The sequence below is a fragment of the Harmonia axyridis genome, chromosome 2 (assembly GCF_914767665.1).
Source record: "Harmonia axyridis chromosome 2, icHarAxyr1.1, whole genome shotgun sequence".
Lineage (NCBI taxonomy): Eukaryota > Metazoa > Arthropoda > Insecta > Coleoptera > Coccinellidae > Harmonia > Harmonia axyridis.
This window is the reverse complement of record NC_059502.1, coordinates 58,832,642-58,852,200: the sequence shown is the minus strand read 5'-3', so window position 1 is coordinate 58,852,200 and position 19,559 is coordinate 58,832,642. Positions and strand designations below refer to the sequence as shown.

The window sequence follows — 19,559 nt, the reverse complement described above, 5'->3', positions numbered from 1 at the left end:
TAGATGTTAAATTCATCGACCAACTTCTCCCAAATTCATTGCCACAATGTCAAATTCGGAGAATAAGCTTCAATTGATTTGATTTAATATTTTAAGATTAAAGGTGAAATATTGGTATGAGGAAAATCGACGAATTATTACCGAGATAACTGGTGCGCAAGCTTGAAGCGTTTCTAAATTTATTTCCTTGTTTTTCCTCGTGTGAAATTTGGATTCCTGGGATATACTCTCTCGCTCATTCAATCGATATCTACTTGTTGCTTGTTTCTCGAAATGTATATTCGCTATCCTTGTTAAAACATCTCAAGGCATATATTTATATTTAATGAATCAATTGGGAGATAATGAGTTCATTTGCACTTGAATAGAAATTAATTTTCACCTGGGAATATTGAAAAATTGCTAGAATTTCATTTTCCGAAAAAATAATTTCTAAGGAATCATTTCAGTATGAAATGTAAAAATGATATGAATTTCGATTCTCTGAAGTGATAACGCACCTTCAGATCGAGTCTGGCGGGGTAAGTGGAATTTATGAAGCCTAGATTGGAAAACACTTCATATTCAACATTATGCTTTGGTTTCTTTTTTCAACACAAAGTATTTGCAAAAAAAGAAAAATATGAAAAAACTTTTGAGGAATATTCGACGGTGGATTTCCAGCCATCAGTTTAGAAATCCGAGAAAATTTGTCATAAAATTATTACTCTGAAACTATGAAAGCAAGGTAAATTTTCTATATGAATAATGTAAATTCATCAGGGAATCCTAACAGTCATCTTTATGTTTTCCAAATTTCTATTTTTCCTATATGTGATCCTGAATAATTATGCTTTTGTGACCTGTATAATTTCATCGAATTCGAAATTTAGATTCTTTAATTCCTTCATCTGAGGATATTTGAAAATTTAGAATGAAAAACTGCTTACAGAAGTACAATTTCTAGATAAAAACAGCGACAATATGTTCAAAGTTTTTCAGAAGATGATTAAAATATTAAAAAACATAAAACAAGTTTATAATTTCAGAAAACGCACAAAATTATGAAAATTAAAATATCTAGGAAGGGGAACTATGCCTTCAATTAACCAGGGTATAAGTAACGGGTGTTTTTTTTCGAGATATATAACTTTAAGTTGGCATTACTGTTCAAGATGACGACCGATTTAATAGCTGTCAAGTGATTTATTCTCAGTTTGGTTTGGCAATTCATCATGAATAGACTCACGTCTGAACAACGCTCACAAATAGTGCAATTTTATTTCGAAAATAATGGTTCTGTGCGGAATACGTATCGCGCACTTCGTCCATTTTATTTTGTTTAGCGATGAAGCGACTTCTGGTTGAATGGCTACGTCAACAAACAAAACTGCCGCATTTGGAGTGAAGCTAATCCTCAAGTGTAAGTCGAAACACCGTTTTATCCAGAAAAACTGAATGTTTGGTGCGCTTTATGGGCTAGTGGAATCATTGGTCCGTACTTCTTCAAAAACGATGATGGCCAGAACGTTGCAGTCAATGATGATCGTTATAGAGCCATGATTACTACCTTTTTCATTCCTGAATTGAACAACCATGATGTCCAGGAGCTGTGGTTCCAACAAGACGGCGCAACATGTCACACAGCTCGTGCCACAATCGATTTATTGAAAGACACGTTTGGTGACCGCCTAATTTCACGTTTTGGACCTGTGAATTGGCCTCCAAGATCTTGTGATTTAACACCGCTAGACTACTTTCTGTGGGCTATGTCAAGTCATTGGTCTATGCGGATAACCCACAAACCCTTGACCATTTGGAAGACAACATTCGCCGTGTTATTGCCGATATACGGCCACAAATGTTGGAAAAAGTCATCGAAAATTGGACGTCCAGATTGGACTACATCCGAGCCAGCCGTGGCGGTCATATGCCAGAAATCATATTCAAAATGTAATGCCACAAGATTATCTTGCGGATAAATGAAATTCATGTCAATCGAATAATCCATCGTTGTTTTATTGCAATTTAAAGTTCTATAGCTCTAAAAAAAACACCCTTTATTAACAAGCGAATTTCTGAAAAACTATACTTAACATTATTGCCGATTCCTGGAATATGATCCCGTGACATATGTTGTACAGTTTGAAAGTTGATTTTCCCGCATAGCTTAGATACGGAAGCGAGTTTTTCGCCCTCAAAAAAACTTATAATTTATTTGATTAGTTTTTATTTATTTATTGATTTAAGTTTACGTGTCTCGACAGCTATGGCCATTGACACAAAATCACATTGAGAGTAGACAATATTACATCAATATAGATTTAAATAATTCAGTAAAATTACATTTTGGATATTTGATTTCGGTGTGAAATTTTTGTTTCGTAAAGTTGAGGGTGTTTTATCTTAATGATGGGTTATTACTTTAGTAATGTTATTGTGAGCTGTTCCATAATTATATATTTCTTAGTAAAAAATTATCCATGTATTTGGAATTAAAAGAATATATGCAAGGTAATTAACAAGGTAGCGGTAGGAGAAATCCTTAATAGGATGTTATACAGGGTATAACAAAAGCTGTTGTCCATAGTGGCGAATGCAGGTAATACACTCTATTAGTGTGACGTCATACACCGCCATTTTTGGTTCTCCTGTCAGTGTTCGGAATCCAAACAAATAAATTGTCATTCAAATTAGTACGGTGTCGTTGAAGGAATTGGCTTATTTTCATAAACAAGAGTATTTGAGGAACGATTTCAGTATTAATTGATAGACAGAAGGAACGAGGTTAATACCAGTAAGTTTGAATACTGTATCATTCCCCAGATTTTGTATAAAGCCGTGTTCATTAGTTGAACTTCAAGTTCGAACTTACTGGCATTAAATTCGTTCTTTTTGTCTATCAATTAATAGTAAAATCGTTCCTAAAATAATCTTATTCATCAAAATAAGCCAATTTATTCAACGACAACGTACTAATTTGAATGACAATTTGTTTATTTGGATTCCGAACACTGACAGGAGAACCAAAAAATGCGGTGTGTGACGTCATCACTGATAGAGCGTATTCAGACCTCTCAGAAAAGTAGCTCATTGTGTATCCTAAGACTAGTAGTTTCGGAGAAGCAGTGTGATTCATGAAAATTGGCATAAATTTCTGAAAACTATAACTAAACTAAAATTTTGTTGGTTTGTTCACTTCATACAACCCTTCAGAATGTTTCATGTAATTTTAATATATTCAAGTTAGTACGCAGATTATTGAGCTTTTTTGTTTTAGACTTTGAAATCTATATTTTTTTACACGTTTTAGATTTTTTAAATATAACCGGTCAAAATTTGTTTGAAAAAGTACATTAGATTTGAAAAGACAATTTCAAACTTAAAGCAACATTTAATGTTTATCGCGTCTAACAAAAAGAATCTAAAAAATGACTCAATATTTCCATAACCACAAGAGTGTTGGTATATAAATTTCGATTGTAGTTATATAAAAACTTCAAGTTCATCACGTCATTATCAGTGGTAATAATATTACTGTTATTACATTCAGGTGCAAGAAAGCAGTTCATTGAATCATTAGTAGTTCATGACGGATTAAATTTAAAGCCCCCCTTATTTTAATGTAATGTTGATCTTTTTAAATATTCGCTCCATTACTCAATGGCTTGCTAATGGAATCATTAAATAGGAAACGACAATTCTATTGTGAAGTCTCATATTCGGTCTACAAATCTTAGATTTATGAAAACATTTTGTGTTATGTTCATACCTACAGAATTGTCGGAGATAATGAAGGTTTGACATTAAATTTAATGACCAACTGATGTTTCTATTGAATTTAGCTTCCTGATAGGAGGCGGAGGTGACATGACACGCTCACTTTGTATATGATTTCATTCCATCATAATATGTAAAGGGTGTTTTTTTAGAGCTATAGAACTTTAAATTGCAATAAAACAACGATCTATTATTCGATTGACATGCATTTTATTTATCCGCAAGATAATCTTGTGGCATTACATTTTAAACATGATTTCTGGCATATGACCGCCACGGCTAGCTCGGATGTAGTCCAATCTGGACGTCCAATTTTCGATGACTTTTTCCAACATTTGTGGCCGTATATCGGCAATAACACGGCGAATGTTGTCTTCCAAATGGTCAAGGGTTTGTGGCTTATCCGCATAGACCAATGACTTTACATAGCCCCACAGAAAGTAGTCTAGCGGTGTCGAATCACAAGATCTTGGAGGCCAATTCACAGGTCCAAAACGTGAAATTAGGAGGTCACCAAACGTATCTTTCAATAAATCGATTGTGGCACGACATGTGTGACATGTTGCGCTGTCTTGTTGGAACCACAGCTCCTGGACATCATGGTTGTTCAATTCAGGAATGAAAAAGTTGATAATCATGGATCCATACCGATCACCATTGACTGTAACGTTCTGGCCATCATCGTTTTTGAAGAAGTACGGACCAATGATTCCACCAGCCCATAAAGCGCACCAAACAGTCAGTTTTTCTGGATGTAACGGTGTTTCGACATACACTTGAGGATTTGCTTCACTCCACATGCGGCAGTTTTGTTAGTTGACGTAGCCATTCAACCAGAAGTGCGCTTCATCGCTATACAAAATAAAATGGACGTAGTGCGCGATACGTATTCCGCACAGAACCATTATTTTCGAAATAAAATTGCACTATTTGCAAGCGTTGTTCAGGCGTGAGTCTATTCATGATAAATTGCCAAACCAAACTGAGAATAAATCACTTGACAGCTGTTGAATCGGTTGCCATCTTGCTTGAACAGTAATGCCAACTTAAAGTTATATACCTCGAAAAAAAACACCCGTTATTAATATGAATTAGCAGTTCCGAAAATTCCAAAACGTAAGTGCATATGTGACCCTAAATTTTTTATTTGGATGTGAAGTGAACCCCTGGGGGGGAGTCCAGAGGGGACTCAAAGGGGGTCCACGGTGTCGTGAAAAACAAATAGGGGGTCCATGAAAAATTTTCTGGTTTTGATTATAAACAACAAAAATATCAGCTTGGCTTCGCTCACCAAGCTGCACGAAACTGTGTAGTGCACAATTCAATCCTCAAATTGTTAATATCCAATTTTATGGTGTTATTCCAAAATATGCAACGTTTTCAAAAAATACCTAATAATGGACAAAAATGTTCTCCGTCCTTATTTACCGAATTTAATTTGATAGCTTTTCTTGGTTTTTTCAAGCAATTCATCAACTAAAAAAAAGTTTGTACATGTACAGAGTGTTTCATTTTATACCGGACAAACCTATATAGTCATGTAGATGACACCGAGAGAATCATTTTCGTCTTATGACATATATCTACCTCGTTTTCGAAGCATAAGCGAATTTTTTTTCGGTTGTCAAATTGAATTTCATTTTCTGAATCAACTAATTTTTCTAACAATTTCTGTGAGAACATTTTTTCAAAAATCGTACAAATTTTTTTTTACATGTTTGCAGCGAAAAAAAAATTTCACCCGAAATTGACGAAATTCCTCATACTTTTACAAATATGAAAACAGATATGAACAAAGTCATCCCACAACACCCCCGAACAACCTGTAGAAGCTTCATTAAATTCGAAATTTTTTCCAGCAGACCCCCTTTTTTTGTATTTATCTACTGGACTATACACATTTACTAATACATTATGGTGTCTCATTGTGTATGGTACCTTTTCCCAAATTTTTTCTCTCAACATTTTTTTTTTAATATTCAAAACAAGATGGTATTCCTTAATAGCTTTTTCTCCTCTATAATTTCGAATAAAGTCGAATGAACCTGAAGTTTTTTCCAAGAATTCATCCCTCCCAACAAAGCTTATCTATAAAACCTCAGGTGTTGATCTCGAGTTTTTCTTTGAAATATTCTAACCAACGGTCTGAATCATCCTGTATATTTATTAGGTACAGGCCCCAAACTCCCTCTTTCCAAGCTGCGCTAGTCTTACTAAATTTTAATGTTATTTTACTGTAATTTCGGGTATGAGTTCACCTGCAGACATAATGGTGGAAGAAACAAATATTTGTGTATGATTTCAGATAGAACATGACACAATATAGACCATCATGAGTTGGATATAAGTAAGGGGTAAGTAGGGTATAAGTACTAGTTTTCATAAATTTGAATCATAATTCAAAGAGAATGTCTAAGTTGCTTGATAACTTGTTTTAAGAACTTGAGAGGGAAGACCACCATGTAGTTGTTCAGTTAAAATAGAAATAAGAGATATTTATTCTTTCAACTAACCGATTTTTATGGGATTTTCACATAATTTCCTTGAACAATAATCTACATGGAAGAAAGCAAATATTTTCAATTTGCGAATGAAAAATTAGAAAAAAATTGCCAACTTCGCTTTTTGCAAGAAAATTGATGATATGTGCTCTTACAAAGCACTGATATATTTTTAAAATATCCGTTAGAAAAACTCTACCAAAAATCATGACGAAGGAAAAATGGAGAAATTTTCATTTTTCGTAAAAAAAATTTTTATTTGTACTTTGTACGAAACAATGATATATTTCTGAAATATTCTACCAAAAATCATCACAAAAGTGGTAAAAGTATAATTTCGTGAAATTCGTCGTGCAGTGCTGCCCTTTACTTATCTGCTTCGAAAAAAGAGAGAAGATGACGTGAATATACAACTTCGTACTCCGTACAAAGTTTGGTCGTATACAGGGGGTTAGTGATAAATTCTTTTCTCCGAAATAAATGACTTTGGGGAAAATAAAAATTATTCTCTCTGAAATGAATGAGTGCTTGAATAGTCCTTACATCCTAGGTTGATTTGATTTTTACCGTACCTTCGTGTTAATATGGCATAGCTAAAATTTCGAACTCAATTTCTGGATACGCCACTGGTTCAAGAAAATGAAACTAATAAAAGTGCATGAAATATCTGTGTGATCATATTTATTTTGAAATATAGGTACAAGATTAAAACTATTTAGAGGGGCACTACAGAGATATCGGGATCCGTTATAAATACAGGGTGGCTTAGATTGCAAAAAAGTAACGTTATTTAGGGATGAGTGTGTTGGTGTTTACTAATCCAAAATATCTCCAAGTTCTCAAGATATCTCGAAAAAATCAAACATCGAGATTTTCTTTTTTTCTGTATAACTCATTTGTTTCTGGAGATAACTTCATGAAATTCGGTTTGTAGCCATTATCCAATATAGAGATTCTAATGGTGTTGTCCGATTTTTTCTGTTTTCCATTGTTTCAGAGACGCGATAGTCATTTATAGTTCTCCTTATGAGATGATAAAAAAAGCGAATTCAACAATGTATCACTCTCTACACAAATATCGAGTCTGGTTACGCTTCCTTTTTTATTTTTTTGTTTATATAGTAGGCTGGTGCCAGAATTGTCAAATAACTTGTTACTTAGTTCAGTTGTTATGTGAAACCATCACTTAATTCTTGTAAAAACTTTAATCCTATTCGATAAAGAATCATGCTGATATAAAAAATATATGTCCACTACTTCATTGGCATTAATATCTAGATATGTATGTACTCCTAGTGAATCCGTTTAGTCTGTTTTCACTCGTGTTTCTTATGAAAGTTTTCAGACTTGAGAAAATCCTTTCTGGAGTAGCAAGTAGGTATAGCAGCCAATATTTGCAGCAATATGTAAATATTCGGATAATAGTTATTTACTATACAAGTGGGATAAAGGCATCATTAATATATAAGTGTTGAAATTAAGAACGAGTGTGTAGCACGAGTTATAATATAACTCTTCTTAATTAATATTCGTGTGCTTATATTATAAGCACACGAATATAGTAATGATTATCCCACATGTGTAGTTCAAACATTCCAAAGCATATTTTGAAGTAGAGAAGTAAAGAGATGATAGACATACTCTGGCAACTCCAGAACTGGCTGCAAAATTGGAAGAGAACAAACCAAATAGTGAAAATACAATTTTACGTTGTTTCGTAAACCTTTAAATCAATTTGTAAGGACTTTATTGCCTAGACAGCAAAATGATTATCTTCAATAGGAATAAAACATTTCATTAGTTGTCAAACTGTAATTATTATGGACATATAGGTACATTAGCAACCAACCATTCCAATAAATGCTATTTCTATCAAATTTAGTTTTAAAATATCAGTACTGGAAAATAAGATTGTGGGAATTGTAATAATACAATACAAATACAATATCCTTTACAAATCATTACAAACAATCGGAGAAAAATTTTACTCGGCAGCAAAGAAGATTGACTACTAGGTGAATTCCTAGTCTCGGTACGCTCTGCTATAAACTATCAGCCGCGGCAGTCAACTACTTTGCTTCCTAAACAATTAACTATAGTTTATAGAATGAGCAAATATCCGACGCAGGAGTAGTTCAAATGCTCTTCGAGCAACACTTTCGCTTCTTCATAAAGATGAAGGTACGTCAAAGTTACTTACTTCTTAAAAGTACAAACTGGTCGACAGTTATTCTACTCTCCTCTTTTTATTTTAACATATTGACATCTTCACATTCGAGGCGTGTTTGAACCCCCGAAACCCACCCATGGCTACGCCCGTGGTGGTAGGTGAATATTTAAAAAAATAACACTCTCCATCGATTACCAAGTATGAAGATTAATATCTAAGTATTCAATATTACACGGAAGTGTTTCAATATTTTTTGGTTTTTAGATTTATAATAAGAATGAAGTAGGCATTCCTGCTATCTTTTGCGGTAACTTACAGATCGATAAAGTGAGACCTGGAGTCTCGAGGGGAAGTTAGTTTAGTGTCAGTGTCTGCCCAACTCTAGGAGTGAAGCATTGACAATAACGCAGCTGATTCGGGTCGCTTTGATGCTATTAACCCAGTTCTTCCTGTTTAGTCACAAGTGTTAAAATGGCTGGTTTACTAGATATTTTCAAAGAAATTCAGTGGCCTTATTATGTAATAGGATTGATAGTATATTTTGTAGCTAGAACTTCTTTTGTGGTTTACAGGGAAAAGAAGAGACGAGAAGCTATACGTAATCAAGCTGCAGGTAAATATTAGCTATTAATATTTCAAATCAACAATCATTATTTCGAATGATTTTAAGTATATAACTTTTTTCCTTTTAATGTTCATCAAAAAAAAACTAAAAATAGATAGATTTAATTTCTGAGTGTAAATTTGACAGTGTAAATAATTATGAATTATCCTAATTGTTTCGAACCAACTTGTTATGTTATATCATTACAAAAACATTATACTGGTGTGAGAATCTGCCATAACCTCAAATAGTTTAGTCAGTATGATGTATGATCATATGATGTATGATGGGTTGCCTGTAGAGTTGTCTTTGGGTAAGAATATTGAAGATTGTAGTCTATTTTTTTTCCGAGAAATTTATTGCATAATATTTCCTGAATACCACACCAACATGATATGGTATGGATAAATAGGTGTCCATTTCGTGGAGAGGCTCATTATCAAAAAAGTGAATCTCTCAAAACATTGAGTGAGAAATTTGGTATTGGTGAGAACGATGGCGAATGAGCTTGTGAACGGTTTCCAATTCAAGAAAGATATTCCAACTTTGAAGGATTTGAATATTCTAATTCTACGAAATGGTATATTTCCTCAAATCTCATAGATCTTCTCTTTTCATAAGGAAATTTCTGTGAGAGTTTAAGTTTGAAAATTTCAGTACTTTCAATACACATAAGGGGAATTTGATTTTGGAGGATCAATACGGAATATCAAAAATCATGGAACCGAACCTCATAAATAAATAAACACCTTTATTTCTCTACAGGTGAAAAACCCAATTGAAGAAAAATTTACAATGACAAAATTTCTATATCATTATATTTAATGCAGATATGTTTCATATTTCTTTAATTTGATCATCAAGAATTAATCAACCTACATATTGGATTAATCTTTCCCATATCTATTTGTTGTCCATTGACTTAAAGCGGCCCATAGCCGTACAATAATATTTTACAGGGTGGGCAAATTTCTATGTTTTAGCACTACAGCTTTCAAACCAAAGAAGATAGATAATATCTGATACCCCAATCTCGTTCTCTTTTTCTGAGAAACTAACAAGAGCAGTATTCTTTTCTGGCCACCTTCTTTTGTTTTCGAGTTATATATAATCGAAAATTGAAAAAATGGCGATATCGAAAAAAATGTATTAATACTGATGATAAAGCTCTGGAATTAAAACATTATACTGTCACTTTTTTACGTAGAATCCAGTGGAGTGCTCGTCTTTTCATCAGGGGTTTTAATTTACGAAGCTATGAAGCAAAGTTAGGTTTTTTCAAATGGGAACACTAGATTTTTGTGCCATTTTTTGAAAGCTCAATTTTCCTGATTTCAAAAATGGATAACATCTTATGGTCTGCATCAATATGAATGATAGAAAATGGTCAACAACCCTTTTTTATCTACGAGTCTCAATATTTCTATGGTTTCAACTGTTGATGCGCACAGAAAAATACAGAAACATTCTGGAGATCTATCTATCTATCATTACAACTCTCTCGATTTTGACAGTCGGATCATGTGGATCTTTTCGTTATTTCTGAATCCATTTTGAAATAAAAAATTTATAAAATATATCTAGATTCGAATTTTGTAAAAAGCATAAAAATAATCAGGGAAGGACTCTGCTCTTGTTATAGGAAGCTCTATTTTGCTCTGCTCATCAACTGTTGAAACCATAGAAATATTGAGAATTTTAGGGTTTTTGCCATTTTCTATTATTTATATTGATACAAGCCAGACAAAAAAAAACACATTTTAACGGCTGTGAATTAATTACAAGTAAATAAAATTATGGCATGCAGACAATTTGTGAATTCCAGAGAAAATGTGTGCATGCCATGATGTTATGATGTAATTTTTTCAATTCCGGAAAAATTATCTGCATGCCATGATGTTATTTCCTTGTAATTAATTCATAGACGTTAAAACCCACTATTTGAAATATTATTTGTCTTAATATGTTCGATTGGTCGGAAGATTCAGAAACCTGAATCATGCTGAAGTCACTGTATGTCGACGATGGTAGAAGAAAGGTTAATAAAGTCGTGATGATCATTGTCAGTGAAAAGGTTCCTTCCTAACATCAACTTTTTAAAAACCCTTGCGAACTATATTGTTTCTCGGAAGCTTAGAGGTGGAGCACTAGTTATTTGGAGGTTGGGGGTTCGAGTTCCACTCGAGGAGGTACTTTTTCCGCAATTGAAAAATTGTCTGCATGCCATGATATAATTTCCTTGTAGAAGACGTTAAAATCCACTATTGGAATTTACAATATTATTGTACGTCTATGAGCTATCTCAAATTTTTTGTACAATCTATTTGCACAATATTATTGTATGTCTATTGGCCGCTTAGAAGAGTTTGCAGTAAATCAAACAAGACAACCAAAACAGTATCTTGATACCTACATTTATAAATCATAATTATAAATCAATATAGTAGCATTCAAGGATCCTTCATTTTTGGTGGAAAGTATGTTAGTAGGTATACCTCTCTTGAGATAGACCCCCATCTCACTTTTTGGCCCCATTCAGATAATCGAGTGGCATTATGGCATTTAATAAACTCTTTCTTGTGTATCTATGAAGAAATTCACCTTATTTGAACTGAACCTCAACCTGAACATGATTTGGATATTGTTTCATCAATTTACATTATTTTCAATTTTCAGGATCACAGCAGAAAGATGAGACTGGAAAGAACATAGGAGAAAAGAAAACCGATTGATTATAGACTTATACTGAACTGAAGCACATCAAGACTGCAACATTCAGTGCTTTTGTTTACTGCAATGTGACTTCTAGTCTATGATATTTTTAATATGTTCTCTCTGATTTGAATAAAGCCTTTTTATGATAAACATATACAATTTATCTGTGCTCTATGCATACATATTCATACTCTAATTCTATTGATCTGAGTTTACAAGTTTCAATCAGATTAAATTAATTAATTCTTTGGGAATCCATAAATTGAAATGTAAGATTTAAGGAATGGTTTTTTGTTATCCGTTTTTTTTTAAATATCCGTCAAAAATTACAAGAAATATAAGGAAATAATCAAGTAATTGATAAGTTAATCCTAAAGAAATGATTTTTTTAGATATCCAAATTAATTGTACTGGAACCATTCGAACATTTCATATTTTTTAAATCAAAATCATCAACATTATTGTGGTTTTCACATCTATTACCACAACATATAAGGAAATGATATAAATACAATTTTTCAACATACAGATAAAGACCTGAGTTGTTTCAGCCATAAAACAAACATCTTCTTTGTAAGATATCTTGCCACGAACAAATTTTCCTCAATCGTTCTTAATGGAAGACAGGGCCGTCGATGGGGATAGGCAGGTAGGCGGTCGCCTAGGGCGGCAAAATTTATGGGCGGCATTTCAAGCTTGATCAACAAAAATTACATGTAAAGAAATTCAAAAGACCGAATTAGATTTAATTCAGTCAGCAACAACAGGAAGGAATACCGACAAATTTTATTAACATTTAAAGGTACTCATAAATATCCAGATGTGGCGTGATACCCTCATAGTGCTGTTTACGAGTTATTGACTCTAAAAAAAACACATGCCATCATCAGGCTTGTCGGCGTTCGCTTTACGTTGCCGAATTTTATTGCCACTTGGGGTTCCTGATTATTTTCTTTTCAATTCTCTAATCAGAATGTTGATTCCTCAGAATGGAATGCAAAATATATAAAAAAAATTTCCATTTTATCACTTACTGATCCTTCTTAAGAAATATAAGAAGCTAAACAGATTGAATATATTTGGTTCAAGCTTTTGCCAATGTTTCTTTAGCCAACTGTGAAATATAATAAATAAGTATTCATTTTTAATTCTTTCTCCCTGCACACGTTTTCTGCAAGCATTTTCTGTGAATCTGTTGGGTGTTGATATACCTGGCAGGGTTTTTCTAGGAATGTTCGAATTGTAATGAATCGAGAATTAGGAAAACATTCAAAATTAGCAAAAATCGAGCTCTTTGGATCTTTGGAGACCTAAATTGTTTATAATCACTTTCAACTGTTCTTTTGTTACGGACTCCAAATATATTGGCCATAAATGTCACATAAATTGAGTGGTTATACGGTTTTCAAATTTATCTTCCAAGGTTCAAATGCGTAGTTATTATGATCTAACGGGATAATTCTTCTGAGAAAATATTTTTATTCAACATGGAATTGCTTTCAATTCTCTCAACTAAGCCCCTCTATATGAAAGGTCAGTTTTAAGAAAAGGAATAAAAAAATAAGGCAACATCCATTAGTGGATATGCATTGGAAGAAGAAGAAGTTACATTTACATAGCAACTTAAAAACAACTAAAACGTGAAATATCGCACCTAACACCAGGTGGAGTTGTATTGTGAGTTGGATTTGTGAAATCCCTCAATATGTTCATAAATCAAAGATCACATAGTATTATCACAATACATATCTCAATTAATAGAGGTATTAACATTTTTCAGAAAAACATTTTTTCCCTCTTGCTAAAACAAGCAGTGCATAGGATGCAAGTATATCTAAGTAAAGGGTGTTTTTTTAGAGCTATAGAACTGAATTGCAATAAATCAACGATGGATTATTCGATTGACATGAATTTTATTTATCCGCAAGATAATCTTGTGGCATTACATTTTAAATATGATTTCTGGCATATGACCGCCACAGCTGGCTCGGATGTAGTCCAATCCGGACGTCCAATTTTCGATGACTTTTTCCAACATTTGTGGCCGTATATCGGCAATAACACGACGAATCTTGTCTTCCCAATGGTCAAGGGTTTGTGGCTTATCCGCATAGACCAATGACTTTACATAGACCCACAGAAAGTAGTCTAGCGGTGTTAAATCACAAGATCTTGGAGGCAAATTCACAGGTCCAAAACGTGAAATTAGGCTGTCACCAAACGTGTCTTTCAATAAATGGATGTGGCACGAGCTATGTGACATGTTGCGCCGCCTTGTTGGAACCACAGCTCCTGGACATCATGGTTGTTCAATTCAGGAATGAAAAAGTTAGTAATCATGGTTCATCATCATCATGATCACCATTGACTGTAACGTTCTGGCCATCATCGTTTTTGAAGAAGTACGGACCAATGATTATACCAGCCCATAAAGCGCATCAAACAGTTAGTTTTTCTGGATGTAACGGTGTTTCGACATACACTTGAGGATTATCTTCACTCCAAATGCGGCAGTTTTGTTTGTTGACGTAGCCATTCAACCAGAAGTGCGCTTCATCGCTAAACAAAATGAAATGGACGTAGTGCGCGATACCTATTCCGCACAGAACCATTTTCGAAATAAAATTGCACTATTTGCAAGCGTTATTCAGGCGTGAGAGTCTATTCATGATAAATTGCCAAACCAAACTGAGAATAAATCACTTGACAGTTGTTAAATCGGTCGCCATCTTGAACAGTAATGCCAACTTAAAGTTATATACCTCGAAAAAAACACCCGTTATAACTAAATTTCTTCACTTGATTTAGTTACTTTCTTTTGCTTTAACTACTTGACACGTGTAAATTGTGCATTACATTAATCGTACGAACCTCTTGATCTAGCACTTGAGCAAGTGCTGACCGTTTAGTCAAGTGAATAGAAATAATATACATTTACTTGAGCAAGTTGCGTCCCCTACTCCTGTTTTGTCGAATTGAACTTCATAACTAAACACGTGTAGACTAGTCAATTCAGGGAAGTTTAGTATCGATTGTATTTGTATATGTGAAGTTACTTGTAAATCGAGATTAGTACAAGTGGATCTCTTCAGCATGAAACCATAATGATTGGGTTTAATATAAGGGTTGATAAATGAAAGATTTGAAGTGTACAGAATAATTTCAAATAACTTAAAAAATCATTATTAAGGCAATTGGTCGACGGTCTCTATTTTATTACATTACATCTCTCCTTCTCTTCAAAATAGGTATTATTTTCGTTTATATCCTCTAAAAGAGATTTTTGACCTTAGGACCATAGCTTTCTGTTGAAAACTTGTTGTTTTTTTTCTTTGGAGGTCATTTCGTGATTCCACCATAAGTACTTCGTCGTCGGAAAACATTCTAATATTCCGTTTTTTCATTTGTGTTCTATTCCAGTGTTTTTCACAGCTTTTATCAATTCATATTTGTCATCTTGGCGAATGTTTTTCGTAGATGATGATCTGTTAGGGTGTAGTTCGTGAAAGTTCTATACAATTCAATTCAATTTTCTTTGTCATTTTTTGTACAAAAAAATGAGTGGAGACACCTTCATTAATTCCTAAGATACTGCATAAATGATTTACTTCAAATCGCAAATTGTTGGTGTTAAAATGAACACGTAGTTGAATATGGTGTATCTTTATTGTAAGCTTTTTTTTACATACATTTACAGGAAGAATTATGTAATGCATAATGAACAATGGAACTGTTTCAACTTCTCATAATATGTATAGTACATGGTCCACATTTCGCTATTATACAGTACACAATACATACAGCGTCTTATGTCGAGTTTAAGGCATCTGATCAGTTAATTTTCGAATTATCTAAATAATTCCACATAAAGCATGTCTTTCATTATTTAAAATTTCAATGAAAAAAAACTGAAATATGAATAAATTCGTTTGAAACGTGTTCTTTCTTCGAAAAACAATGAATAAATCTAAACATGTCAATACTCATTTGTCAATTCCTACTGAACTTGTACTTACAGTTCTATTTGTTCCTAAGATAACTCAGGGGAATATAGTACCAAAATAATATTATCAGTATTACAATTTAAAAGAGAAATAGTAAAATATAAATATGTCACATCACACGAATAAACAAAATTATTTACAATTAATAACTAACTAGCCTTAACTGATTAATAATAAATACATTATATCTTGGAACATTCTATCAAAATAGTTAAAAAAATATTCCTTTCGTTAAATGTTCCTGGATAATATGGATACAAATTTCAATTTTGGGAGGCTATCAATTTAAAAAAAAATTAAGAATTATTTTTTCATTTTCAATCAGGGACTAGAAATAAATTTATTATACATATAATTAAGCCTGTGTGGATCGAATGAGAAATGAGGATGTATTAAGAATAAGTATGGGTAACTCATAAATATCAAAAATAAGGAAAAAGAAGAATGTTTTCCGTTTTAAACAATTTCACCATAGTCATAAAAGTTGAGAGCTATATAAAACTGAATTTGAAAATCGCACAAGAACAGTGAGTCTAATAAAAAACTAAGTTTTCACTATTAACTATTAAGTTCATGAGTTACCTAAAATAGGATATACATAGGTACAAACATTTTTACAGATATTCAAGTCCATGGCAATTCAAATAGTCTATAAACGGAAAATCTTAAAATGTTTTAAACCTAACAATTTTATAATCTTCAATTCCAACAATGAATTCAAATTCTGATCACAGAGATGATAGATTCAACTCAAATTCGAAATCTAAGTACTTCTATAATTTCTATGATAAAAGAACTGAACAGAAAAAACATCATTGTCTGTATAAAGACAAAACAGTTTTTCATCACCCTATCATCAAGGTGGTGTTAAATACTTTGGTTTTTAAAATGTGTTGTTTCAAAGCACATGGAAGATAAATTTTCAGGAAAATTCACATTGGTCCTCATAGCCTACTGAAGTACAAATAAAGTATAGAGATGCTGCACAGAAGAAGAGGAGCTGTGGTACTGCTTGCAGAACTTGGATTTTTGGATTCTGAAAATAATTAATGTATCATGAAGATTTTATATAAAATATTATTATTATATTAATGAGTATTGTGAATTTATTTTAGATATCAAGGCATGCATTTTTGAATCAGCATCGACTAGATAATTGAATGTTAGGTGTATGTGCAAAAATTTTTTGATGAGAATAATTTTTATGAATAAAAGTGTGAAAATCTTAGGTATAGGGACAATACTTATTTTGTACAACTTTATATTCACTTTATGTATGGATTTGATAAATGAATGTCGAACTAAAATTAGATATAGGTTGCTTATCTTGAAGGAATAAAAAAACACTTAAATCATGATATAATCAATTTGCACCAATTTCAATATAAACAATAGACTCGAAATTGAAACGTTATTTGCATTAAGAAATATAGTTGAAGTATATCATCATTAAATAAAAATTCATCAATTAAACAATAAGTCAATCAAATATTTTGTCAGTTACAGTACAAAATCTGTTTCTTTTGAATCGAACATAAAAAAATTACCCTCAGAATATTGTCCTTCATCCAGTTCGAACCTCTCAATCACAGAGAAAGCTTTTAAGGATTTATGCAGCCCAAAAATGATTTAAATATCTAACAATTATCATTCAGCAGTTTTTATTACTGAATGCCTGCATAAGCGATTGCTCATTATTAGTTTAGTCTGGTTAAATCGTATCATTTTTGTGATTTGTTACTTGATAATTGCTGCTGCATAAATTCTCATTTAATCCGTAAAAAAATAAAAAATAAAAAAAATTACCGCCTATTTCTGATTCCTTCTGCGGCTGCTGTGATTGCTCTACATCTGAAGATTTGTCTGTGCAGAAATAATATGCTTGTGATTAATATGTTACACTTTGAAGACTTCAAAGAAGCATTTATGAGTTCCGAATAAAACGAACATTTGGAAAAAAATCATAAGTAGACTTTGTGCGTCTAATATTGTCTTAAAAAAATATTTACTTTCATTGGAAGATCAAGAAAGTGAAAATGTGTTTCTCTACACTATGAATGTATGTTCACTAGTTCATTTTTTCTGGAACCCCAGTAAGATTGATCCTCCAAAAATTTTACCATTGTTGTTTGAATAGGTATAACAACAAAAATGAAATAATTATTTTTCAGCAATCAATACAAGCTTGATTTATGTATTACGTCGAAGAAATACAAGTTACGGCAAGTCAATTGAAACATTGAAAAATGCAACACTCCGAAGCTAATTGTGCTAGAGCCTTGTGTCAAAAATAATATTTTATTCAGTACCATGATGCCAATTTCTTGGAATATGAATTTTTCAAAATTTGAGTCCTCGAAAATTTAAAGATCAATGAACTATCACGATTGATTTTTGTACAAAGTTGCATGCGAATAGGAGTCATCTCTTTATAGTCTTTATATGTATCTATGTCCTATATGAATATCAATGGTTTGAATAAAAATGAGTAAATATACAGGGTGTTTATGATTAGGTGCGAAAAAATTAGGGGGAGATTCATTTTCAAATAATAGGGTGGGTCTTTCAAATAAACTTTTTTCTCTCTCTCAGTGGGAAAAGTAGTTCTTAAGTTTTGAAAAGTTAATAAATGTTTTTTTTTGTTACATTCATTTTATATTTGTACCAGTTCTCAAAAAAATATCGTTTTGACATCATTTTTCTCTTGAAAACCAGAAAATTCAGAGAAATAAAGTTGAGCTGACATTTCATGCGAGCGAGAAGGCATTCGAAAAAATTGTTGGTGGTTTTTCTCTATGAATCCATGGGGTAGAAAAGCCCCCCTCCAAACTTGTTTCGCGATAACTTTTTCTTTATTCATAATTTATAATGAGTAAATTAATTTTGGAAAGACTAATCCATTCTTAACAAATAAGGTGTCTTGTAATTTTTTGCTTTTATTCACAGTTTTCGAAAAAAAAACATCAAAAATAATACGTCTGAGTTGTGGAGGTTAGAATTATTGTTGACCTCAAATTTATCCAATAGGCGGATGTCAAAACGATATTTTATCGAGAAATGGTACAAATATAAAATGAATGAAACAAAAAAAAACAACAATTATAAACTATATCATATACCTGTATAATATTGTTTATTATTTCAAAACTTCAACGAAAGTATATGACTGAAATTATGAATAAAAACACTATAAGAAAATATAATGGGCGAAAAAAAAATCTTCGAAAATGGGGGCGCTGTTTAACATATTGCCACAGGCGCAATAGTACCTAGATACGGCTCTGATGACAGCTTCAAAGATGACCACTCTCCAGATACCAGGCTATTAAAAATTAGTCTTATTGGAAAACCCTTTATAGCATACATAAGTATTGATTGAAATACTTCAAAAAATGAATTAACTTGCGGTACCCTGTACGAATGATATCGAATATAATGAGAGAAAAACTATTCAATTAATGAAAGTTAATGAATATCAAAGCATATAAAAACATATCACAAATTTAAAAATACGATCATTAAATGCTAAGGTACTAGGTACTTCCTTAGCAGGAGGAACAGTCTTACTAATTGATGGATGAATGTTACTAGCAATGTAAATATTGAAAATAAAATGATATGGTGCTAAATTTCCTATTTGATTGAGTTTTCTTTTTTGAGATTTTAATCCATATCATTTACTTTTCAATTGTTTCAATCAGGAAGGCAATGTTTGCATACCTTTGTTGTGTTTATGGGCTTTTTTGTTACCATGCTTGCTGTGATGTGCCTTGTCTAAAAATTAGAAGCATAACGAAAATCGGTGA

At 32.4% G+C, this 19,559-nt stretch overlaps 1 protein-coding gene and 1 long non-coding RNA gene across 5 annotated transcripts in view; one reads left to right on the top strand and one right to left on the bottom strand.

Annotated features, from left to right (window-relative positions):
* Positions 1-7,809: 7,809 nt before the first annotated feature.
* On the top strand, positions 7,810-11,899 carry LOC123673621. 2 transcript variants are annotated; one of them, XR_006746516.1, is made up of 3 exons: positions 8,614-8,628; positions 8,695-9,043; positions 11,711-11,899. It is a non-coding gene; the product is annotated as an uncharacterized LOC123673621 (long non-coding RNA). The 2 variants fall into 2 exon arrangements; XR_006746515.1 differs by having other exon boundaries at positions 7,810-9,043.
* Positions 11,900-15,396: 3,497 nt separating this feature from the next.
* LOC123672530 (lachesin-like) overlaps positions 15,397-19,559 on the bottom strand; it is a 143,450-nt gene continuing 139,287 nt past the window's right edge. The window contains exons 7-9 of one of the 3 annotated variants that reach the window (XM_045606659.1): positions 19,474-19,527; positions 17,560-17,616; positions 15,397-16,789 (exon numbers count right to left, since the gene is read on the bottom strand). In XM_045606659.1, the coding sequence (XP_045462615.1) occupies positions 16,698-16,789; positions 17,560-17,616; positions 19,474-19,527 (203 nt within the window). In that variant the 3' untranslated portion in view covers positions 15,397-16,697. The remainder of the gene's footprint in view (positions 16,790-17,559; positions 17,617-19,473; positions 19,528-19,559) is intronic. The other 2 variants (XM_045606660.1, XM_045606661.1) reach the window with 2 other exon arrangements.